The sequence below is a fragment of the Melozone crissalis genome, unplaced genomic scaffold (assembly GCF_028551555.1).
Source record: "Melozone crissalis strain CALT ecotype California unplaced genomic scaffold, PUWL_Pcris_2 ptg000016l_1, whole genome shotgun sequence".
Taxonomy (NCBI): domain Eukaryota; kingdom Metazoa; phylum Chordata; class Aves; order Passeriformes; family Passerellidae; genus Melozone; species Melozone crissalis.
In genome coordinates, this window is record NW_026535794.1 from 46,544,339 (window position 1) to 46,568,692 (window position 24,354).

At 45.2% G+C, this 24,354-nt stretch overlaps 1 protein-coding gene and 1 non-coding gene across 3 annotated transcripts in view; one reads left to right on the top strand and one right to left on the bottom strand.

Moving 5' to 3' along the window:
* The window catches only part of LIMD1 (LIM domain containing 1), a 29,380-nt gene extending 14,109 nt beyond the window's left edge, over positions 1–15,271 (top strand). For both annotated transcript variants that reach the window (XM_054273882.1, XM_054273883.1), the window contains 6 exons: positions 7,756–7,823; positions 8,784–8,846; positions 10,200–10,330; positions 11,469–11,520; positions 12,210–12,278; positions 13,238–15,271. In XM_054273882.1, the coding sequence (XP_054129857.1) occupies positions 7,756–7,823; positions 8,784–8,846; positions 10,200–10,330; positions 11,469–11,520; positions 12,210–12,278; positions 13,238–13,375 (521 nt within the window). In that variant the 3' untranslated portion in view covers positions 13,376–15,271. The remainder of the gene's footprint in view (positions 1–7,755; positions 7,824–8,783; positions 8,847–10,199; positions 10,331–11,468; positions 11,521–12,209; positions 12,279–13,237) is intronic.
* A 4,037-nt stretch (positions 15,272–19,308) lies between these two features.
* TRNAR-ACG (transfer RNA arginine (anticodon ACG)) lies at positions 19,309–19,381 on the bottom strand. Its single transcript has one exon. It is a non-coding gene; the product is annotated as a tRNA-Arg (tRNA).
* Positions 19,382–24,354: the final 4,973 nt, after the last annotated feature.

Genomic DNA, 24,354 nt, shown 5'->3' on the forward strand with positions numbered 1-24,354 from the left:
GGCTTAGAGGTCAAAACAACAGATTTAGAATTATTGCTTTGGCATAAATGTCTCGTTTATCTTCTTGTTTGTTACAGGGCAGAGGCACAAACAAGGCAGTCTGTTGCAGAGAGGGAGAGGAAAAAAGCTTCAGGTTCTTTCTGCAGGATTAGTAAAAAATGAAATTTGCTTTACAGGAGGGCTATGAAAGTAGGTTAAAAAAAAAAAAGGCCTCCAAACGCCTTGAGCTGTTTCCTGCAGTCTCAAGGTGTCTGTTTCCGCCTTGGGGTTTGGGGTTTTTTTTACAGCTTGTTGGACACAAGGTTGCAGCTATCAAATGGTTTGTTACACATTAACCATTTAAATTAAATCAGTAATTGATTCCTTCTCAGAGGTATAAAAAAGTATGTGTCTCCAGATGTTGATATTTACAATTTAGGCAATAAAGAGACCTTACAAATTATATACTTTTAGCTAGACTGTATCACTCTAACCTTCTGTGTTAAGTTTTAGTGTTTTCTCTTGGATTCAGCCAGGCTTGTATCGAAATGCCGCAGGTTGCCTGGAAAACAGACCTTTTTGCTCTGCTGGAAGTGTAGTTGAGAGCAGGAGAGTCTTGCATTTGAACCACTCGGTCCTCAAGAGGAAATCTGAAAGCTAAAAACGTGCAAGGGAAATGTTGGAGATGGCTGGGAAGGAAATCAGTAAATGAGGAAGGAAGTCAGAAAGAAAGAACTGATTGCAAGGTGATTTGAAGGAGTGTTTGATGTTGAACTACAACATAAGGGCCAAAGTGAGGACCAGATTTTGACTCCTTACTGCAAAGAGTTGGAAGCCTTGCATAGATTACAGAAAATGGTTGCTTAGATTGCAGGAGAAAAGGTTGGAAGCCTTTACTAGATTACAGAATTCAGTCTTTGACATGTCAACATCCCTTCATTACTTTATTTTTATTTTCTGTTTTTGCAAGCTCAGATTAATGTTGATATCAGTACAGGGGTTAAGCTGCTGTTCCAGTGACAGACTTTGAAATCACACAGGCTGGCTGCCTCTTGTCACCCTCTGGGTATATCTATTTTATATTCAATATTTCACAACATAGTTGTGTTTAGAGGTATCAAGGGTCATTTACTACACTAGGTAGCTAAGCTATCAAAGCTGTGTTTTCTGCAAGCATAACCCTCTGCTTGGCCTAATTAGTCTTGCTGCAGTGATTATGAAGCATGGCTACTTAAAGCAATGCAGCTCTTGGTGTCTTTGGGCTAATTATGTGGAGTAACCATGTCCTGTATTGGTATGTAACTCCTAGAAAAAGAAGGACATGGTTTTTATTGGCACAGTTAAACAACTTTACAAGCAGAAAGTCACCTTTTTCTGCCCATATGACTTAATCCCAGACAGCAGGATAGTAAGCCTTGCCAAGTGGATTTCTCCACAGCCACATTTATGTGTATGGTTATCTTCAGATGCAGAAACTGCCATCTCTTCTGATGGAGGCAGAACTTAGTGCCTATAATTGGATAAAAACCCACCACACCAATCAACTCACTTGAGAAATGTGCACACCTTCAGAGTGGAGAATGCAAAGCATTGTCAGTAATCCACCCTCAGCATCCCTTCAGTAAGATTATCATGCCAGAGTCTGCATAATAAACAATATAATTTTTAGCAAAAATCATGTCAGAAAAGATTCAGGTGTGCTTGGATTTACACTTTAGGGGACAGGCAATTCATCAGTACATTTTTCTGCTTCAGTCTAAATGGCTGTTATGTTCTTGCTGAATTTTTGTCTTCAGTCTCAGCTCACTGGTGAAAAATCCTATTGTTTGTCACAAGAAGTGCTTGTATAGATGAGAAAAGCCAGGACAGCTTTTACAGTAAGGTGACAGTACTTGTTCCTCTCCTGACCAGATTTCAGGGCAGTAGTGATATGAGGCCTGAGCTGGAGGGGCTTTGGTATGGATCAGGTGTCCTCAGTTGATATCCTTGAGGGAAAGGTGCAGATGTTCAGCTCCATAAGGGGATGGATGCAGTCAGGGATTTACCAGTGTAATAGTGGTTTCAGTCAATTGCATATGTTTTAGTGCTGGCTGAAAGTCTGAAATCATTAGGACAATGTGAGGAGGAAAAAAAGGTTGAAATCTTTTGTGGAATAAATTGCTAGTCCTTCTAGTCTTTCTATTTTATAATGTCATCTTCAAAGTAATGTTTTCTGTAAAGAACGGGCATAGGATCAATTTGTGCTGTAAAGATTTTAGTAGGTTTCTTACAACACTTTAATGATACTGTGACTAATTTTCTGAGTAGTGTTTCAGTAGGTAATGAGGCCCTTTCCATAACCAGAGAAATTTGAAAATTACTTTCTCATGTCATTTCAACATGCAGTTAATTCATCGAGGTCACAGAGATTGCCTCCCCCTCCTTCCTCCTCTGAGGCTCTGTGTTTCGATGAGTCACTGGGTGACAGGGTGGGAGGCCAGCTCTTGACAGCCACCTGGTTTGGTGCATTTTGGGGAGCTGGGCAGCCATCTCCAGAGTGATGCAGAGTGGCTGAGCACTGGGATGAAAACCAGTTCCTGAGCAGGGACTGTCTGGATCAAAAGCACTGCTTTGTCCCAGGGTGGCTGTATTTTACCTCTGAATTTTGATACTTCTAGGGGTTTTCCCTAAAATGAAGAGCTCATGAATATCTTTTTGCAGTGGTTTGCCTGATGGCAAAGGAGAGGGGTTGCTCAGTTGTGTGGGGTGCTGTGGTTTTGCAGTGTTTCTGGCTGGGGATCCATTTCCGCTCTCACCTGTGCTTGTGTTGCCATTAGAGGCAGCTGACCTTTCTTACATGTGCATGCTTTTGGCTTTCAGGCATCAGATCATTTCCTGAGAGTTTTGAGGAATAAAGCAACACTTTTTTAACAGCAAAAAACTGCCACCAAGTCTTTTGTTTGAGTTTGTTTGGTTTTTTCCCTACTGCCTCAAATGTATGGTGAGAGCACAGAGCATACAACAGTGTAGTTGAGAGAGACTGAACATCATAAATGGTAATGGAATTACTGTGTCCCAGCACAGTTTCTCTTGCAGATATCCCATCCTCCTGCCCATGGTTTCAGCAAGACTGTGGTCTGTCCTGGGCTATCTGCCATTTGCCTGATTTGAGGATGTACTGCCATTGAAGTGACCCCTTCATGCAGGCTCAGTTCTAGAGCAGATTGGAAATGCTGACGCTTCTGTGTCAGCCTGAGTGCTGCATCCAGCTTTAATGGTGGCCAAGAGAAATGGGAGAGATGTCAGAAATGAAGCAGAGCTGTCTGATGCCTGACCTTGTCTGCTGCACATGGTGGGACACCGTGCTGCCTGTCAGCAGAGTGTCCATGGAGGGCTCCCAAAACCCACGTGCTGGCTGAATTTAACGTGCCATCAGTAATCACATAGCCAAATTTATTTTACAGCTGTGGCACTTGAAAAAGCACTGGTTTTTGTAATGGCAGAGGCCCAGGGCTGTCAGTGTGGAAGGGACCCAGGAGAAGCTGCCAGTCAGCAGTGATTTTTGCCCATCTGCTGTGCAGATACCACAGGGAGTTGCATGGTGCTTAGATAAGTGATAAGTGAAGCCTGCACACTGCCTCTCCAGCAATGCAGCAATCCTGGTTGTGTATCTCCATAGAGCCCTGTGATCCAGACATGGCCCTGTTCCATTGTATGCATTGACAAGCTATCTCTTGTCTTTGAACATGGGTTTGTGACCCCATTGTTTTTAATAAATAATAGAAAAGCAACATCAAAAGAGTAAGTTAAGTCCGAATCCCCAGCAAGCAAATGATGGATCTCCCAGTATCCTCCTTGCCAGGGACATTTCAAGTCCCTGGTTAAACTCTCTCTGCAGTCTTCAAAAGGAGAGAGCCATCATTTGAGAAAACAGTGGACAAAAGCACTGGCATCCTGGGAGTGCAACCTGATGGTATGCCTTTTATCAGCTGCTTAGCAAAGTGTGTTTATTTTAGCACAAAGGCACTAGTGACTAAGCTTGAAATATTTTGAAATTGGTGCTGAAATGACCTCGAGGTCATCCTGAAGGTTCCACAGCTAAACAGACTAGACAGACATGTGAGGAATGAGCAGTACATAAAAGCTCAGGGCTCAAACTTCCTGTCAAAAGATGAACAAGATACCTTGTAAAAAAAGTGAAGACAGTAAAGTTGAAATGCCAAAGAATTTTAATTGTCTGAATCTTTTCAGGTGTGAGATTAGCTAAATTCAGAGTGAAGCAAAAGTGAAATACAGTTAGGAGCCAGCAGCATAAGACGTGTAGTAGAACAATTGATCCTGAAAGCAGCAAACACACCTTAAATATTCCTGGGTTTGTCAGAGGATATTTCATCATGATACATGTTGAAAGTAGGCAGTTATCAATATGTGATTCCTTATATACCATTTAGCTTCTCAGTCCTTCCTTTTGGTGAAAGTAAAACAGCAGTCCATGCTCAGATAAAACCTGTGCCAGCCTCTGCAGGCACAGTCAGAAGCATTGCTTTTGAGAGGGCCTGGTTTAGTTCAAGGCACTGTCCCATGGCAGGGAGCTCAGTGCAGGGACAGAAGTCACTGCCACCCTGCTCTGCGCTGTGGGGCAGTCCCAGTGCTGTTCCCTTTACTGCTGTGGCTGCAGCAAGGACATGCATTTCCCAGCTCCACTGGGACAGTCCCCAGCACAGCCTTGGAAGTGAGCTCTTCCTGCATCTTGCCTTCCCAATTGTATGATGAGAAAGTGCTTCCTCATCTCAAAGAGACACTGGGGAAGTTGAGAGCAGCAGGGAAGAAATGGGCTGTGGTTGCATGAACCACTCCCACAGTGGCTGCAGTAGTGCCTGGTTACTCATGGGTTTTGCTGATTTCCTTTTACATTTATACCAGAAGCCTAAAGAAAGTCATGGAGAACTAAAAATGGTTAAAATGCTTACCTCTTTTCTGACAAAAGTAATTAAATCATCCCCGTCCTGCCTCAAAGTGCTCTTGGTGTCAGCAGCTGTTCAGGGACTCACATGATACCAATGGCCAAATTATAAATCCTTTACAAAGGCTTTATGCCTCTGCTGAATGAGCTTACAGCAGAAGCCCAGACACAGCATGCTGGCTATGGCACCTTCACTGAAAGTCTGTTGCCATCAATCTTAACCTGCTAATGTCACCGTGTTAAAAATACACTGGGTGCAGAATGGCTGGTAAATGCTTTTTTTGTCACCATGGAAGAATGGTGTTGTGGCAGTGATCCAAACCTCATTCCTTCTGTTGGAATGTCTGCTGCTCATGCACCAGGCCTTGATCCAAAGAAGTGTTTCTCATTGCATGGCCCCATGTGTATGTTTTTCCTCACCACTGTCAGCTTGTCTTTAAGGAGACACATTGCATGCAGGTGGAAAGTCACTTGGGCACCTGCCCGTTGCGCTGAACTGGAGCCCTTGCTACCATGTAATTTAAAACCTAAGTTAAATGGTTTTGTTCGTTTTTCGTTTTTGGGAGTGCCAAATCCCAGTGTTGCATTTCAATCAGTGGAAGATTTTCAGGAGTACTTCTTGCTGCATTAGCAGCGTAAGTTGTTAACTTGCTTAGGACCACCCTTGACAAAGGTGATGCAAATCTCAGGTATTCCCATGCCTCTCCTGTCCCTCCTCAGAAACTGTGACTCTGGAGCTGCTGGTGAGCATGCCAGGCTTACCTGTGGACAGGCAGACACACAGGTGGGGTTATCATGCAAATACACACCCTGGGTTATAAATCACAAAGATTACGTGTCCCAGATTAGATACTTTCTATTTTGAACTCTGGGTCCTGTTTCAGTTTCAGCAACCTTGGCAACAGAGGGTGGATGAGAAAAATCAAAGTGGGACACTTTCAGGATTGTCAGATTTTCTTCCATGCCCTATCCAATGCCTGCATTGATGCAAGGATGGGCTGGTGCCCTTGGTCATCTCTGACCTTCAGGTTACATGGTTGTCCCTAGGAGGGATTTGAAGAGAATGGGGGACAGTGACTGTGATGGGGCCATGTGCTTTTGGCTTCTACACTGCTCCAGTAAATACAGAGCTGAGCAATGCCCACAGTTTACCCCAAAGTTCCTGCACATGCAAACAGGGGCTTGTTCCTTGAGAAAACACACTGCCCTGTCCTCCACCTGCCCCACTGTCTGAGACTTGGACTGGGCACTAAGGGCCACTGTTGAAATGCTGGTCTGGCTCAATTCACTGGCAAAACTTCGGAGTTTCTCTGGAGCATCTCCATTTTGGTAGGTGCTCCACTGGGACAGTTCCCAGTGCAGCTTGGGGAAGTGAGCTTTTCCTGCATCTTGCCTTCCCAATTGTATGATGAGAAGGTACTTCCTTACCTCGAAGAGACACTGGGAGCAGTCCATCCCAAAAGTGGGCAGGGAGAAGCTGAGAGCAGCAGAGGAAGAAATTGGCAGCAGGAGTTGTTTCCCAGCCTGAGGGTGCCCTCTGGCGTATGCAGAAAACTGTAACATTTGTTTCTTGAAAACTCGCTTGTTTCTTGGGTTTACTTGGCTTCCTCCTTTCCCTAAAGCCTTGCAGCCAGCGTGGTTCTTTACTGAAGGCTGCCAGGTGGGTGCATACCATAAGGTGACCCCCAGTCCAGTCCTGTGTGATGTTCACATCTATGCACCCAGCAGCTGACCATCACTTGTTTAATTATACTGGCCACATTCAGCATGTCAAGCAGGAGGCTTCTGGGCCCCAGTGTCTCAGACCCAATTTCCTTCCAGCAGTGCTTGGTAGGTGTCCAAAACCAGCCTGCAGCAGGTCCTGCTCCAGCTGTGCCCAGGCAGTGCTGCTCCCCTGCCCTGGGCTCTGTCTCCTGGCACGCACTTGGGGCTCCAGTGCAGAACCATTCCAGTGCCAGGCTTGCATTTCAAACCCTGGGTCAGTAGGGAAACCAGGCTGCTAAGAGGTAGGAGCAGCCTTTTATAAACAAACAAAACCTAGCCCTTTTTTCTTGGGAGAAGTTTAGGAGTGGTGGCAGTGTGAGCAAACATTGCCATGATTACATGGAACTGAAAACAGACGGTGAATGGGAGGCATAAACATGAAAGCTGAAGTAAATACAAATCCTCTCCATATGTAGAGTCCTTTCTTGGAAAAACTTTGTCATCTTGTCTTGATTATGACATTTGGATTTATTTTTTTTTAATAGTTTCAAAGCTCTTTGTTGGCAGCTGCAGTAACAAATGTGCTGGTAGGTAACAGAGAAGCTTGTTGAGTGCTTTGGTGTTGGAGTCTGCTGGGGCAGAGTGAGTGCTCAGGTATTGCAGTGCCTTGTCTGGCAGCTGCTGCTCATAGCAAAACAGTAGGGTCATGACATTTTAGGGAATTAAGTGTGGGTCACTCTCTGTATGCCCTTTCTTCTTTCCTCCTTGCTCCTTTCCTTGGTTGTTTTCCAGCATGAGTCAGTGCATCCTCCCTCACTCTTCCCAGAGTTACAACACATGGTAATCTGCCAGGAGATGGTCCAGGCTTGCAAAGCTCCTGCTTCTTACCCAAAGGTGGGACTTCTGTCCAGATCCACCAGCTGGCATTCATCAGCAACCACCGGTGGAAGAGAGTTTGGCACGCTGGAGTCTGGGAAGACACATGCTGGGGTTAGGTGCTCTTTTCCAGCTGTGTGACATCTGCCCTTGGATGTCTTCATTGTTGTTTGCTTCTCAGCAGCCAGGTTTTGATCACATTTTCTCCTTGCTCTCTGCTGATCTTTTTCTTATCTCTGTGTTTTTTTCCTTAGGTCGAAAGCTGAGAGGAAAAGCTTTTTATTTTGTCAATGGAAAGGTGTACTGTGAAGAAGATTTCCTGGTAAGCACTCAGTTGACTCTTGTGATAGACCTAATGGATATCTTAATGGATATCTTTCTGTTGCCCTCAATGGATTTTGTGTGAGTGTACCTAAGCATGAAGCAACACCCCAGAGCTTTTTTTTTGATCTGCACCTCCCTTCTTGGCTGGTGCAGATAAAAATCCATACACCCTTCTACCCCTGAGTCATGGTAGATGAAGCCTTCCTTGAGACTTGAAAAAGTTGCATTTGCTTACTTATTGGTGAATCCTAGTGATTTCTGTCAGAGAGAGGTAAGGTCGTCTTTGTTCTCCTCAGTATATTCTACATAGGGTGAAAATAAAAGAATTAAATTCACCTAAAATATTTCATTTTCCAAGTGTGCATTTTCTTCATTCAGACAGATGATGTGCTGTGCCCAAGGTGCATGGACATGACAGACAGTGCCTTATCAATAGATCTCAGGAAAAACAGCAAAAAAGTTGCAGTGGGCCAGACTTGATCGCTATCCTACCAGGGAGCTGGAACAATACCACTGACCTTAGAGAATCTTCAACAGAATTATAACCTTGTAACCAAAGAAAAATTTGGCTTTCCAGGCCTGTATATACAGATACTACAACATAAGTATGTGATAAACACAAGCAGGTTCTTGTCTTGTGGATTCATGTGGTCAAATAAGCATGTAAATAAGTCTTATTAGTAACTGCCTCATTTGCATGTGCATTTATGGTATTTATTCTTATACTTTAAATTGGACTTGGAAGTTACAGGAATTTGTACTCCTTCTGAGCCTGGGCGCTCAGAAACACATCCACACCTTTATATAACAAAAAAAGATTGGAAAATTTAGTTTTTCTGTCTAAGGAGCACAGAAAAAGGACCAATAACAAATATGCAAATAGCACTCCACAGTACACTGTTGCTTATGCTTGAGTGGCCTTGTGAAATTTTAAGTGAATTCTTTTCTGTCCTTGCAGTATTCTGGTTTCCAGCAGTCGGCTGACAGGTGTTTCATTTGTGGTCATTTGATAATGGACATGGTAAGTGATAATTGCTTTAGGAGAAAAAACTCCCACCGCTTTTTACAAGAATGCATCAAAAGCAAAATATATTCATATCCAGTGCTGTCTGTTATCATCTGGTAGTTTGCCTAGTGTGAGACTGGTATCAGAAGGAAAATCCACTGAGCCTTTTGTTGATTTTTTCAAGGAAGTGAATCTGGCAGCCTAGTGTACATCATGCAGAGACACTGCTCTGCCTGTTTTCAGTGGGTGTTGAAAAGCAGAGCCTCCAGGTCTTTCATCCCTTTTTTGGACTTCTCTGGACAGTGTATTTGTAATCCTGTTGATGCTTCCTGCTCAGCAGTGTCGTGGCTCTGCAGTGCTCCCTTGCTGTGAGGCATCAGTGCTGCTCTCTCAGTCTCTCTGTCCTGCAGTCCTGGCTTCCCATATGTATTCTGCATTAAGTCACTTTCTTGTTGTTTTTTGTGGGTACTGATACTCTGGGGAGCAGGTTTGACCTAGGGTGTGTGATCCAGACCTCAGTTTAGATCTGTGAAGCAGGATTAGCCTGCAGCAGGTACCATCCATTCCAGATGTGCATGGGGTGGGGAACACTCAGGGGATCAGCATTCAGTTATAGGAAGTTCAGAGGGAGACTGGTATAGCTGGTGGTTTAAGATTACAGCTGAGGCAAAGAAATTAGGAATTTCTGGTTCACAGCATGCCTCCCAACATTTTCTAATGCTTATCATTAATTATCTTTGTTTGCCTGCTTACACTGGAAAGCATTACAATTGGAAGCTGTTTCCTACTCAGAAGTCTGATCCTTCTACTGACGGACCATGGTATTCCAGGTAGTGAATTACAGCTGTTGAGTTCAACACAGTCTGTGCTGTGTTTCCATAGTCTGTGCTAATTAGAAAGCCAGGCAAGCAAGTACAAAGCCCTTCAGTATGTAAGGAATTATGAAAACCTAGCAATAATACTAGTTTCAACTTCTCATGGAGAATATAAAAGTGTATTTCCTTTGTTCAGCTGGTACATTGTGCCTTGTGATCTTGCTAAGTATTCTCTACTTGTTGACTTCAGAAATTATTTTCTTTCCTTTAAGTTCTGTCACTTCTATCCTTTGTCATGCTAAACACCTTGACTGAGTCTCTAAATTGTTTTAGTACCCATGCTAATAATTAATATCTCTAGAGTCAGGTGCTGTGTATTGATTCCAGCTGCCCGTTCCATCCTTGTTAACTGATTTTTCAGATGAAACAGGGGAAAAAAGACACAGCCCTGCTGATGAGTATGCAGCATTATCTGGTGTAAAGCTGTGTGTTTACTATTTTCACCTTAATTGGCTCTTCATGTGCATTTTTCCTTTCTCTTGCTCTGTTGCAGATCCTGCAGGCTCTAGGGAAATCGTACCATCCAGGCTGCTTCCGATGCGTCATCTGCAACGAGTGTCTGGACGGTGTGCCGTTCACTGTAGACTCTGAAAACAAAATCTACTGTGTCAGGGATTACCACAAGTAAGGGCAAAATAAACAGCAGTGATGTTCCAAGCAGCAAGCCTCTAACTTAGCTTTTCAGCTAGTTAGGAGAAAATAGAGACAGGGTTAGAAGTTTTGAGGATGGGGCTAGATCCTGGAAATTCCTCCTCTCTCCTCTTATCCAGCTGTTGACTCTTGTGTAACTCTGATGAAGCCAAATAACCTCTGGGTTTCAGAGGTTCTCTGCCCCTTCTGCAAAGCAGAGAGAGTGAGAAATAGTGCTCCTGAAGTGTTCAGTGATGTACAAAATTAGTCTGCTTTAAGTTAAGCCTGTGAATGCCTGTGGAAATCTATGTGATTTACTTTTTGAGTTGTTGAAGGGCTGAGTTAGACTTTTAAAGAACTGCCACTGAATCTGCAATGCAAAACTTTTTGCCAGTTCTAAATTGAACAACTGATAAATCCACTTTAAAAATCACTTCTTATTTAGACAGTAAAATAAAATGGCTGTGCTCTTGGCTGGTAGTTATGGTGTTAGAGCTGCACACATTTTGTGTGTCCTTCTGGCTTGCTTTGGTCCTTGCTCCATTTTCTGAGCAGGGAGAGTATTAAGTGTTGCTCAGGCAGCCCTTGGAACTCTTCTGTGTTGTGCCAAGACCAGAGTTGTTACAATCCTGTAGCCAAGATTAGTGCCCTTGCATGCCGTCATTATTCGGAAATAATTAATATTTCCTCGCAATTTAATTTAATTAATTATTGTGTTATAAGGCCTTAAGAAGCTGTGCAGTCATGTGGCATTTTCTCAGAATTTTTCTGCCCAGAGGCAGAAATTTTTCTCCCCACTTCTTTTAATGTACTTTTCTGGGGACAGTCCTGCTCAGTTCCTCCTCATTTTCTCTTCCAAATCTCTCAGTAGCAGCCAAGAATTTTATAGGGAAAATTTGTATTTTTTCTGGCACTAAGTGTAAGATATAAGGTCTCTTTTTGCCTGATTGAGCAACGTGTGCCAAGCATTACTTAAAATAAATGCTATAATGAATTGATGATCTCAGGATGCAAAGCTTTCCTGTGGATAAGTAATTTACAGCTGCAACTTTTCATGTTATCACTGAGAACATACAGACCTCTCTTTTTATGTTATCCTTAACTTGCCTTCAATTTTTCATTGCTCTTCCAGAGTTTTAGCTCCGAAGTGTGCAGCGTGTGGACTTCCCATTCTGCCCTCCGAGGTGAGAGCCTTTTATTCCATATCCCTTTGGGGGAGGAGTGTCAGGCCTTGCTCTCTTTCACACTTGACCATGTGTCAAAACAATTGTGCTTGTTGATGGGGAGAGATGGTTGCTTCCTCTGGAGTGCAACCCTTTGGTCTAAGCTCATGGACTGTTCTTGAGATGTGACCCTTCTTTTGTTCACTGGTGAAGCTTATTGCTCCTCTGCCAGGCTGCTGTTTTCATCTCCTGCAGGATCATGCTGCTGCTAGTTTTATGTTCAGGGGAATTTTCCTTTATGTCAATAGATGCTGTTGGTACTCATGAATGTCCTCTGCGTGACCACTGTGGGACTAACACATTTTAATGCTTGGAGATGAATCTTAGGCAAAACTAATTTACAATGGTGAAAAATGTGATCTGTTGAAATTACCAAGTGATTCATTTGTGATTTCTGATAGCTGTTACTGTTAAACAGAGAACATTTTTACACTTCTGGTATCACATTTTAGAGGATATCTGCAGTCAGTCTGTGATGAAGCTTTACTGTAAAAATAACTGCAAGTGGCAGGATTTATTTGTGGTCTCCAACCAGCTGACCAAATGCATTTCCTCAACATTCATTTTGTTGCAGCAAGCAATCTACAGAGTGCATGTGTCTGATCCTGCTGTAATCCTTTGTAATTTCTGCTTTGCTCCAATGCTCACAGGGGTCTGATGAGACCATTCGGGTTGTGTCCATGGACAAGGATTACCATGTGGAATGTTATCACTGCGAGGTAGGTCAGCAGCTTTCTCAGGGACTGGGCACTTCATAGTCATAACTGCTGTTGTTTTTAAGATGGAAATAAATCTCCTGCCTTACAGGAGCTGAGCAATTCAAACCTTCAGTGTGAGACCCTTTCTGTCAGTGACTGAGAAGTTTCCAGATTGAGGACAAAAGTTTTTGCAGCAATGGGTTTCAGTTCTAATTTCATTTGCCATCCATAAAGTTATGGGCAACCAGTTAATTACTGCTTTTCAAACTTGGCAGTTTATTTGTTAATGCAGGAAACATGGTGACTTAGTAAGGTCTATTGCTGCCTTTCAGAAGCCTCCAGCTCCAGATCACATATGTGTATCTGATTTCCAAGTCAGATTGTTGAAAAATGCTAAGGTGGTGACTGATCCTGCAGGGTGTAAATTACCTTCACTCTCATGGGAAATCAATGTGTCTTTGAGGCTGGAGAAAGGATGTGGCTGCACAAGAAAAAATTCCAGGAGATGCCAGCTCTTAAAAACCATTTAGTCTGTGCAGGGCTTCTCAGAAAGTTGCCTTACTTCTGCATTGAGAATTAAAATATGTAGTTGTTTTTTCTCACTGTGCTTATAATGCAGTGTAAAGAGGCCCTGACTCCACAATCTGATTTCACATCAGTACAACTGTAATGTGAAGAGGTGAATCTTACCTGACAGTGTAAGGAGACACAAGCATATTTAAAATACAGAGGGTTGCACTTTACCACAAGATAAAACTTATTCAATAAAACTGCTTTGAACAAATTTGTACAAGGCTGCCCATCAAAATGCCTGTGTCAGATGTTTTTCTTCTTGTGGTACACGCTGGACCTATTGGGAAGGAGCTGTTGGCTGGGTGTTGTCTGTCCTTGTCACAAAATGACTCTCCTAGAAGCCAGACCCCAGCTGACACTGGGGGATGAGCACGAGCTCTAATAACTTGCATGGCCTCTCTTTGCAGGACTGTGGGATGGAGCTGAACGACGAAGACGGGCATCGCTGCTACCCACTGGATGAACATTTGCTTTGTCACTCCTGTCACCTGAAGCACATAGAGAATGGCACAACCCCAGCAGCTGCCTACCAGCACCACTACTAGTCACTGTGGCCAGCTTTGGGAAGCTGGGACAGAAGAGTTGTTACATGATCCCCCTCTCCCCGCCTTCAGCTGATTTCCTGTGCATGTTTTTTGCCAGTCAGCAATGTTCCTGTCAAAGGATATGAGAGATTTTTGCTGGATTCACCAAGTTTGTATGCTTGTGGGTTCCAGCTGCATCAAACCATGTCTATTTGACCAAGAATGTGGCATGTTACCCAAACTGATCAGTTTACTTTTACGTGTCTTTTTCTGCTGCCTGGAGATTCCTCTGGGCTCGTTTTGGAAGATTCTTCAGTGAAAGCACAATTTGCTCTCGTGCCTATGAACTCACATCGTGCCATGCACAATTAAAAAGCCAGAGGCTGGCTTGCCTGCCTGCCTGCTGGGGACATCCCATTAGTCTACTGTTTCCTGAAAGCACATTTCACCAGGTTCTCTGAACCTATTAGTACCAGCTTTTTAGAGACTCTCCGTTTTTATTAATTCTTTAGGAAAACAAAAGAAAGAAGTCTATGCAAAATGGCACCCTCAGACCTTTCAGTTAATTCCCTGAACTCCAGTATCAAGTCTGGCTGTAAGAGTACCAACTCTCCAAGCACCAACCAGGCAATGCTGTCTGGCAACTGGAGGCCAACATCCCATTTCAAACAGAACAAAAAACTGGAACAAGCTGGGCTAAGCTACTGCAGTGACTTGGGGCCCAGGCTTGTGTGTCAGCATGACACACAGGGGCCAGTCTGCTGTGTCAGAGTCTGAATAGTGGATCATATTTGGAAAGGAAAGGTCAGGATGCTGAAAGTGTGGACATGGGGGAAATCCACCCTCATTCTTGCTTGCAGAGCTCTCTTTGGAAAAAAGCTCTCCATACACAGACAGTTGCCTGGGTTTTCCAGTTTGTCCTCACAGCTCAGCCCTCAGCCTGGCTATTCCTTTTCATGGTGTTTACCCAGCACAAAGCCATTTCATAGTGGTGCTTATTCAGAGTTTGTGGAGTGAACTTGGGATTGTTATGAAGGCTTTGTCACGCAGGGATTTAGAGCCCAGCTCCACAACCTGAACTCAGATGAGTATGTTGGCATAAACAGGTTTGCTCCTATGAATAATAACAGCTTATCTGAGCAAGGGGTTTGTGAGTTTGGCCCTTACTTTCCCTTCTGCTGAGAAAGCAGGAAGACAAATTGTTTCTTTTCTTGACCCTCCCACTCCCCCGCTCCCTGCTTTATAGTCAAAGCAATCTGTTCCCCTGATGTGTTACATTTCTGATAGGTGTGCCTGCAGTGCGTGTTCTGTCCCTAGCAAAGCTGTGCAGCCCCTCATGTACTGGTACTTTTGTTTAACAAAAAGTTCTTAATTTAAAGCTTCAGATGCAGTTGGGGATCTTAACTACTCTTTCTTTGTGTGGAAAATTAGTTAAATCCTCATGTATCTATGCTGAAGGTGTAAATTTGGTTCTGACTGGCAAAGGATGGGATGACATTCTTGAAGATCTTTTCATTGTGAAAATGACAATAAATTAGCTGAGCCATGGCAGTGGGACTCCCAAAATGTTCCCATGCTGAAAACCCATTACAGTTCAACCAAACTTCTTTTCCAATAGCAGGGATGTAGCTTGAACTTCACTTGATGTAGTCAGACAGCAACGTGTGCCCATCTGGAGCAGCGCAGGTGTCAGGTAGCAGCAAGTCTCTGCCTGTAAATCATCTCCCCGTGGCTGAAATGTGAAACTGCCCCAGCCTCAGAGCTTGGTGGGCCTGGCCTGGAGTTTCATGGTGCCAGCTGACCATCCAGCCCTCTGTCCCATCCAGCTGCAAGTGCCTCTGCCTGTTTGCACTGCCCTTCAGGATAGGGATGGCAGCTTGGGGCTGGAGGCTGGTCCTGCCTGGGAGCCATCCAGAGCTTTGGTGTAGCTTGGCTCTGCAGCACCATTTTTCCTGGGGACATGAATCCCTTCAGTGAGTGACTGAAAGCTCAAGGGAGGGCACTTCAGCACTGTGAAATATATCTTCTGAGAGTTTTACCTATGATTTTAGAGGAGGTAAAATTGACCCCAAATATGTGAGCCCTCCTAGAGCCTTAAATTTAGCTTCCAAATGCTGGTTAGGAAAGGGATGGGAGCTGTAAGCAGTGCTGCATCCAAGCAGGATGGATTGAGGGCAACAACAGCCAGGCAGATCCCATAGTGCTCTCACCCCAGTGCATCCCATCAGCTTGTGTCCTGCAGCACAGCTAGGCTGGAGCAGGGAGGGGGTGTTCCAGGTGTGACTGTGACCTCAGGACTGTCTGAAGGGACTGAGGTGGAAAATAACACCAGCTCACAATCTCTAGTAAATAATTCAAATAGTCCTGGGCAGGTGGTTCTGTGCCCTGGGCTGCTTTTTGCAGTGAAGGCAATGAGATACCAACGTGTTTTTTTGAAGTGAGCTGGAAATACCAGCCTTGGTCATCTCTTGCCTCTGAAAGACCAGCTGCTATTTAGTTCATGCTTTTGCTACCTCTTGATTTTTTAGATCAAGCCCTTGTGCACGTTTTTTGGCCTTCATTTTGTAAAGATCTGAAAACACTAGTGGGACTGGGATTTTAATTTTAAACTGCAGTTTAAACTTCTGTCTCAGCCTTGCAGCCTTCCCCAAAACCTCAACATAAGCAGGAGAGAAGGGAATGGGGAGAAGGATAATTTTCTTTCATGGAAAGCCTCAAGGGCAGCAGTTCGTGACAAGATGTCCTGCATGAGCCCTCTTTGCATCCCCGGAGTTTGGCCTCTGCTCCCACACAGTGTCTTCTTACTCCTGCCAGCCATCCTGTATCCCTCAGCACTGGGGAAATGAAGGCTGCCCTACTTCCAGTTTTAAGGTCTCCTATAAATTATTAAATGCTAACACTCTCCTTTCCTGTATTTACAAAAAGAGCTGGAAGTGACAGTGTGAAGCTCTTGAAAAAAGGAGCCTGTGCGCTTGTGGTTTTGAGGCTAAAGCATCTGCTGCACTGCCCTGCACCCCTGTGTGTGCTAACTTGCACTGCTTCTGTCTCTGGGAGTTTGAATTCCTTTAAGCTCAGTATTATTTCTCCCAGGCTGTGAGTGTCTGAGTCCCTGTTGATTTTCCCCAGCTCTGCAGCTGCCTGGCAGTGGGTCTGGCACAGGGGGAGGCAGGGCATCCTGCACAGAGGAGAATCTCCTCCTCCTCCCGACCCTCCACCAGGCATCTGTGGAGCTTCAGCCCTCCCTGCCTGCCTTCAGGCAGCTCCCCCAAAGGGAGAAATAGCTCTGGAGCTGGAGGTGTGACACTTTGTGTCCTCTTCACAAGAATTTCAAAAAACATATTAAATTCCTCCTATGTCCTGGCTGGTGCACATTGGGGTTTGCTGTTCACATGATTCTTGTTGTCTTTTAATTTATTAAGAAGCTATGAAAACATGCTATGAAATGTTAGTCTTGGTTCCTCCCCCAGCAAGTTCTTCTGACTGGCTTTAAATTAAGGGACCCTTGGAAGTCCCATTGTGCTGTTAATGAGTAACTCTCATGCAAATAGTCATTCAAGTGAATTCCCTGAAGCCTGCTTTCAGGAATCAGAGCTTAAAAGATTTTTTCATTCAGATCATGTTCATTCATGATGTTAAATTTCTATTGCTTAAAACACAGAAACTCATTTAAATAGGGATTTTTGCATAAGAGCCGGGGGAAAGGCCCAGCTACAGAAGCAGCAGACATTTTTGTGTAATGTAAAGTGTAAGAAGCACCTGTGATCAAAGCATTTTGGGAAGCTGCCCTGATGTTAAAACACAAGGAACAGCAGTTTCTAACACTCTGGTAAAGAGCATTTGAAAAGATCTGTGGCTCTTCAGCTTCTGAATTTCATTTGGGGGCTTTTAAAACGTTTTCCCAGTCTTTCAAGATTTAAATGCTCTTTTATTTTTTTTTTTTTTAGATCTTTTTACTACGAAGTGAATAGCTGCTTAGTCTGTAAATGATGATGGAGTTTCATCAGCAGTCAGGTGTGATGTGGCAGCCTTGAAAGGGGGAAACTGGGCTTCCAAGAGCTGCCATGGGTCTGGCTGGCCGTTCCAAAGAAAGGATTATCTTTAAAAAAAAAAAAAAATACCGTGTGGGCCTTGACAACTTGCTATGTGCTCACTTTTGGGGTGCTGTGTGCAGCTGTGTCCATGCACATGCTGTGTGGCAGGTGCTGCCCATGGCACACCTGCCTTTCACACCGCTGTGCCCATGCCGAGTGCTTTTAGGTGCCTTTTGAGGAACTTTCTGTGCACGAATGTAACGCCACGTTGACCCAGGCCTCATCACTGGGCAATAGCCCTGGAGTCAGTACCTGCAGGCAGGGAAGGGCCATGACCAGATACACTTCCCTTTCCCCCGTCCTGTGAGTGCCACTGGGAGAAGCTGGGAAGGGCTTTGCATCTCATCATGGCACAGCATTTGTTCATTTTCCTTTTCCATTTCTGAGTCCTGCTGCTCGCTGGCTGCAATGGCTCTGGCTGTCCTCACTGAAGCTGACTGGGCAGACATCTTCCTGTCACGAGCCCAGACAGAGCTTGGAACTGCTCTCCCACCCTTTTCCTAAGGAGAAGCAAAGCTTTCCTCAGCAATAAAAATCCTTACCCTGCTTGCTTCCAGGGCAGCCAGAAGTTGGTGTGGCAATGCATCTGTAACCCACTCATACACGACAGGAGATGAGAAGAACCTGTCCCCACGTGCAAATCCATGGCAGAGAGTCCTGTAGAGGCAGGAATGCCCTGTGGCCCTGGTGGAGGGATGACAGGGCTGCAGTAGCCAGCCCAGCCCTCCTCCCCACGCAGCAGGTCTGCGGAGCAGGGCCAGGCAGGGACCCAGGCACACCCCCAGGCTCTGCCTTTCTGCATCCAGAAAGCAAATCCAGAGCCTGCCTAACGATACTGAATGGTACTAGTTATTTTATGTTCCTTCAAAGCTCAGCTCCAGGAGAGAGTATTTTAGGATTTGTGCTGGTGTAACTAACCTTAGCCTCCTGTGAACACAGCCCTCTTTTCCATATGTGCTGTTAAGTATTTATAAAGAATGGAGACCGGTAGCCACTGGCCTGTTGTGATTTCAGTGATTAAAGACAGTATCTTAAGCAACACTCAGAGTCAAGTCTTTCCTAAACTTAAAATGACTGTCATTGCCCAGAGTCCATGGTGGGGGGAGTTATGCTGTGGAATAATGGTTTCCCAACCTCTTCCTTACGCCTGTCCCCCCACCTCAGTGGGGTTCACTGGGAATTTCTAGTCCTTTGCAGGCAGCTGGTATTTGCTGCAGCTCCATTGGAAGCTGTCCTGCTCTGGCATTGTTCTGGGGAGGCCCAGGTCCCAGGCTGAGGGTGTGGGGAGGGATGTGCTGCACGTGGGAGCAGGCTCTGACCCCAGCATGGGAGTCTCCTTTGCAGCATCGGTGGGGGTGGGTTCCTTGAGGGTTTTGGGTGGTGTTCCCATGGTGCCCCTGCTATCAGCTACCAGATGCCTCAGACCCGAAGACTGGATGTTGGACAAGCAGCACACAGCAGCTTGGAGGTGTCAGCTAAAATGAAACAAATACATAGGAATAACTAATTATAGTTCCCCGTCCATGGGGCAAGAAGCTGCCCAAACCTGGGGCATGACTTCCAGAGAGCTGGATGTGGTGGGCCAGGAGGTGCCCCAGGTTTGGTCCTTGCCAAACCCCATAGCCTGCAGGGTCAGGAAGGGTGGCCAGGTGGGCAGCAGCTGTCCCTGAGCTGGGGCACTGCCAAGGGCAGGAAGCTCTGTAACACCACCCAGCCCTGGGAGGTTTGGACACTCCCGCATTGAGGCCAAAGATGTGGCAGCGGCGGGCATATAAGAAGTGGGGGACTGTAGGCAGCACCCTTCGCTGAAAGCAGAAAAGAAAAAAAAAAAAAAATTACGGAAAGGAGTGAAAAAGGAGCAGCCGAGCCAGCCAGGAGTCGAACCTAGAATCTTCTGATCCGTAGTCAGACGCGTTATCCATTGCGCCACTGGCCCTGCTCGAAAGGCGCTGCTGCCCCCGCGTATTTCAGCACAATTCTCTCTCGCCGCCTCAGCCAATGGTGGGGCTGGAGAGCCCGCCCGGCCCCGCCCTCCCCTGCCATAGGCGGTGCCCCGGCCTGGGCTCGCCAGCGCGCCCGCGGAGGTTTGTCCCGAGCGGGGCCCCGTCGCTCCGGCCCAGGGACGCGTCAGTCGGGCAGGGTGGGAGCGGCCGGGTCGGAGCGGAGCCCGCGGCCGGGGACAGCCCGAGGGGACGGATGGCGACGGCGGCACCGGTGGGAACCACGGCAGCGGCGGCCTACGCCAGCCTAAAGCTGTGAGTGACCCGTTGGGACGGGGGTGGCGCGGCTCTGGCACCTGCCGAAGAGGAGGGAAAGGGAAGGGAGGAGCCGCCGGTGGAGCGACGGTCACCCGTCCCCGGCTGTCCCCTGCCCTCCCCTGGCCTGTCCTCCGCCCTTGCTGCCCGTCTCGGCCCCCTCGCTCCCCCGGGTGACCGTGAAGGGCTTGGCCTGAGGCGGCGGCTGCGTGCGGGAGGAGGACGGGGAGGGAGGACTTTGGCCGCGGACACGGTCCCCTGTCGCCGTCCATCCCACGGCGCTGCGGGCGGCTCCCGTGTCTGTCTGTCTGTCCCGCTGCCCTCCCGCGGTCCCGGAGGTCAGTGCCTGCGGGGCTTCCCTTGCCGTGAGCAGCCTGCGCTGCCCGCTGCTTGTGGAGGCTCCGTCACTGGAGCCATCCCAACCCCACCTGGCCGCGTTGCTGTGTCCCTGCTCCGGGTGGCCGTGCCTTGGCAGGGCGTTGGGCCCGGTGCTCTCCGGAGGTGCCCCCAGCCCGGACAGCTCTGGGGTTCTGCCCTCCTGCTGCTGCTCAGGGGCTCGGGCGCTGCTGTCAGTGTGCAGCGCCGCTTGCCAGCGCAAGGTTCCCTAGGCGTGCTTGCCCATCGCTCTCTCATCACACAAATCTGCTTTTTTTGTGATGTGCGATGGTTTGGAAGCCAGTCGATGACTGAACTTTGAGGGCTTTGAACTTCGGGACTCTCCTGTGCAGTGCCGGCTGTGACTTTTCCAGATAAATTCTTCTAACTACCCAGTGTAATTCTATTATTAAAACAAAAATTTTTTTAGGGGAGACTGTAACCCTTTGAACGTGTGTATATGCCAGATATTTGTTTGCTGCTTTAATACAGCAGCAGAAGTTGCATAACCGAAAGCAGCACAAAGTTAACACTGCAAGAAGCATCTCCATTATTATATTATAAACCCTCGCACCAGTTCAAACTCCCGAGGATATTGCTCTGAGCATGAGACTCTTCATGACTGTCTGAAGCCAAAAGTGAAGTGTCTTTGTGTGTCCTAAAGGCATTCCCAGGCTTTTGACCTCTAAACAGTAGCTGGAAACTCCATGATTGAGTTACAGATGCCGTTTTCAGGCAGCAAAATCTGAAAGTGACTCTTAAGCCTGATTTAACTGTACTTTATGCTCTGTTAAGTTTCATTTGACAGTCATCTTTTGCATTCAGAGCAAATAGATCTTTTGCAGGTCTGTATAAACAGTTTGCCATAATGCTGTTATGTGTTGCAAAGTCACCAGGCTTCTTATTTTGGTCAGGTAGGTATGTGAGGGTACACCGACCCTGGAGATAATTGAATGTTGCTCAAGAGTAACATCATCAGTGATGGTAGAAAGACTTCACTTGGCAGAAAGCTTTCTTTTTTTTTTCCCCTTCTCTTGTCACCTTAGCAGTATTTGTCTTTCTTTATGCTGATCTTGTGACATTTTTGGCTGCAGAGGAGCAAAGGTGAGTTGTGTGAGTAGCAGTTGTGTGACTTGTAGTGCACAGTTGTTCTTACTGAGAATTTTTCAAGTAAAAGCATTTTTCTGGATACAGGCTAGTAAAGAATTGTCTCATTCAAAGTTTAATCTTGGCTAAAAGTAAGCTTTGATCTTTTTAGAACAAGGCTGTCTCAGATGTAGTTTAACATGAGTTTTTTCATCAACATGAAAACAGAATTGTTTTGAGCTCTGAAAAATGAGCTTATTTTCTTTTCTTGTCATTACACTAAGTTGTGATAGTGGCTGCAGCCTTTCTACCAGCATTTGAAGATAAGGGCCATAACTTGTCATGAGTCAAACCTACCAGCTTGTCAAGGTCAAAGGAGAATGTTCTCATGAAAAGTCCAGGCTAGACTTCAGTTTGGGGATTTAGTGGTGGCACTGTTTGGGTTTGGATTTCTGGCTGATGACTCACTCTCAAGATGATAAGGTCAGATTCTGCAGCTGTACCTTTTCTGGGGAGTCTGTATGGAGCTTCCCTGATTGCTGTGCTCCCGTTCTGTACATCCAGCCACAGGTTCTAGCTCTCAAAACAAACCCACTGTATTCTCCACCTTATCAAGAGCAGTGGTTCACACCCCTTGTGCTTTGACCTGTGTCATCAGTCAAGTTCAGGTGGTAACAGTGAAAGAGCTGATGTCTGGCATTTGTGCTGCTTGTGGAGCTTACTGAGTTACAGCAACAGTTATTGGGAAAACTATGAACCTGAAAACTGCTATCCACAGTTGTCACCTCTGGCATTGCTATATTTAATTAACTTCTTCTGGTAGCCTCAGGAATAAATTGTAACATTCAAACAGCTATTGCAGGTATTGCATCCACAGCTGGCAGTGGAGTTGCCAGTCCAGTTAATATATAAAACTGATTGTTAAAGGTGTCTGCAGAATAGAGCAAATTCTGACTGTTGTTTTGGCTCAGTTAAAATCACTTTTTTAATTTTGTGCTTGGATGAAGGCTTACCTTGCTGATAGCCTTCTCAGTGTCCTGTGGGTCCATGACCCTAGCTGTGTTTCAGATTTAACTCCTCCTGCCTGTAGTTATGTTGCCTCACATGCTTTGTGAAAGTACTTGGCAGTCTTTGGTAGCCACTGCCCTGGAACACAGTGCCTTCCACTCCTGTGTGTGTTTGGGGGAGGTCTGAAAGGGCATTTGGGTTTGGAGAACACTTATAGAAAGGGATTTTTAGCTAGTCTTTCTTCCTGCTCCATCTAAGTAGCTTCTTCCTGCTCCATCTAAGAATCTGTCATGGTAAAGCTTAGGGATGTTGGTTGAGCAGGACATTAACTTATACAGTAAATTATTTTCGTCCAGAGTGAAACTTCAGTAGAAATAGACACTATGTAGCCTTTAATACCTGCCTTTTCTTTGTTGTTTTTAAATGGTATTTCCATTAGTTTTCTAAATCCTGGGGTTTTTCTCCCTGCAGCAACTACTGCTGTATTGGAGATGTTCCAATTCCTTGAGCTGTTTCTGCTCAAGGAGTAATATTTATGGGAGACATATAATTAGCACACCTGCTCACCTAGAAAATCTGGAATCTCTGGAGTGCTGAAACCACCAGTGTGTTAGCTCTGTTACTTAACATACTGTTGGGACTCTGTATAAACTAACATCCTGTATCTCACTGCAGAGCAGTTTGCTGTGCTCAAGATCCCAAATGCATCTCTGTGCAGTACAGGCTGTGCTTCTGGGTTGCTTTATTACAGTATTCAGAGGCTGACATCAAAGTTTCCTGCATTAGAGCAATGTTAAGTATTTATGGTGAAATAATCAATTACTGAAGTAAGGATTTGGCTGTTGAGGCCTAGAAGGCTTAAGTGATATTGAGTGAAGCACTATCTTTAGTGGCCATTAGAGCATGCTGGGTCCTCTGTCATGCTGGATCTGAGCACAGGAATATTCCTGTGTGTAAGATCAGCCTAATTAAAGTGTGAGATGCAACTCTGCATCATCTGTAGGATACACAGAGCTGCTTTATAGCGTAACTAAGGAAGGGAAACTTCACAACAAATACATAAACAAAAGAAATACTATCTCACAACTGTAAATGAGTCTGACTTTACACTTGATGTAAGCAAGCAGTGGTTTGTTCTGTTTTTGGTTTTATTTTTTAATGTCTCTCTTATGGAATCAATATTTTTCCCCTGCAACTTTGAATTGTAGGAATGAAATCTACTGACTTGCATTATCTCAAGCATCAATCTACACAGTTTCAGTTGCAGAAGACTATCAAAATAATTCAAGTCACCTTCAGTAATATTTGAAATGGGAATTTGGTTATTGCAGTTCTTCAATACTTCCTCTCTTGAGTAACGTGAGTTATAGTAAAAATGTAAAATATTTGCGCTTATCACATCCTTTCTTCTTTAGAAGTAACTGAGAAATAGTTCATTATAATGGTGGTCAATTTTCCTTTAATTAAAAAAAAAAAAGGAAATAGAAGGACTCAGATGTTGTGAAGATTTGGCATGCTGTTAAGTTCTAAGGGAAACAAGATGGTGACGCAGCAAGGTGGTGAGAGCCCTTGATGTGTTGTATGGTTCTAGACAGCAGTGACAGTGTAGCTGAGGAGAAGGCAGGCTCCAATGTCACATGTGAAGTTTATACAAAACCAGAATGTGGTTGGGTGTATGAAAACCAGTTCATAACTGCAGACACTGTGGGCTTCTATGAAATACTGCTCTCCTGATTGTTATTTTTTATACAGTACTGTCCCTTGTACTTTCATCTGTCCTTATTTCATTAAAAAAATAGAATGCATCTGCAGTTTCTAGTTGTGAATGATCCTTTCTTCACCATTTACTATCTCCCTGTCAGATGATCAAAATGAGCATGTGTGCTGTCTAAACTTGTGATAGACATACAGGCTTGCTGGTGAGTACAGTTTGGAGATAAACCTATTCTTGCATGCAATGTTCATCAGTTTCCTGTGTGAAAGACAAGTGAGAGGAAATCATCTTGACTCTAGCAATTTTATGACAGAAAAATGCATTTAAACGCGAGTGAGCCTACTAGCTAGTTCTGGTAATTGGTGAGGTTGTAAATCACCACTTGGGCTGGAACTGCTTGGAGTCTTGGCCTCTTCCTCAACTATATTTTAGGAATGTTGAACTTCTTGCACAAATGAGGCAAGGACTAAG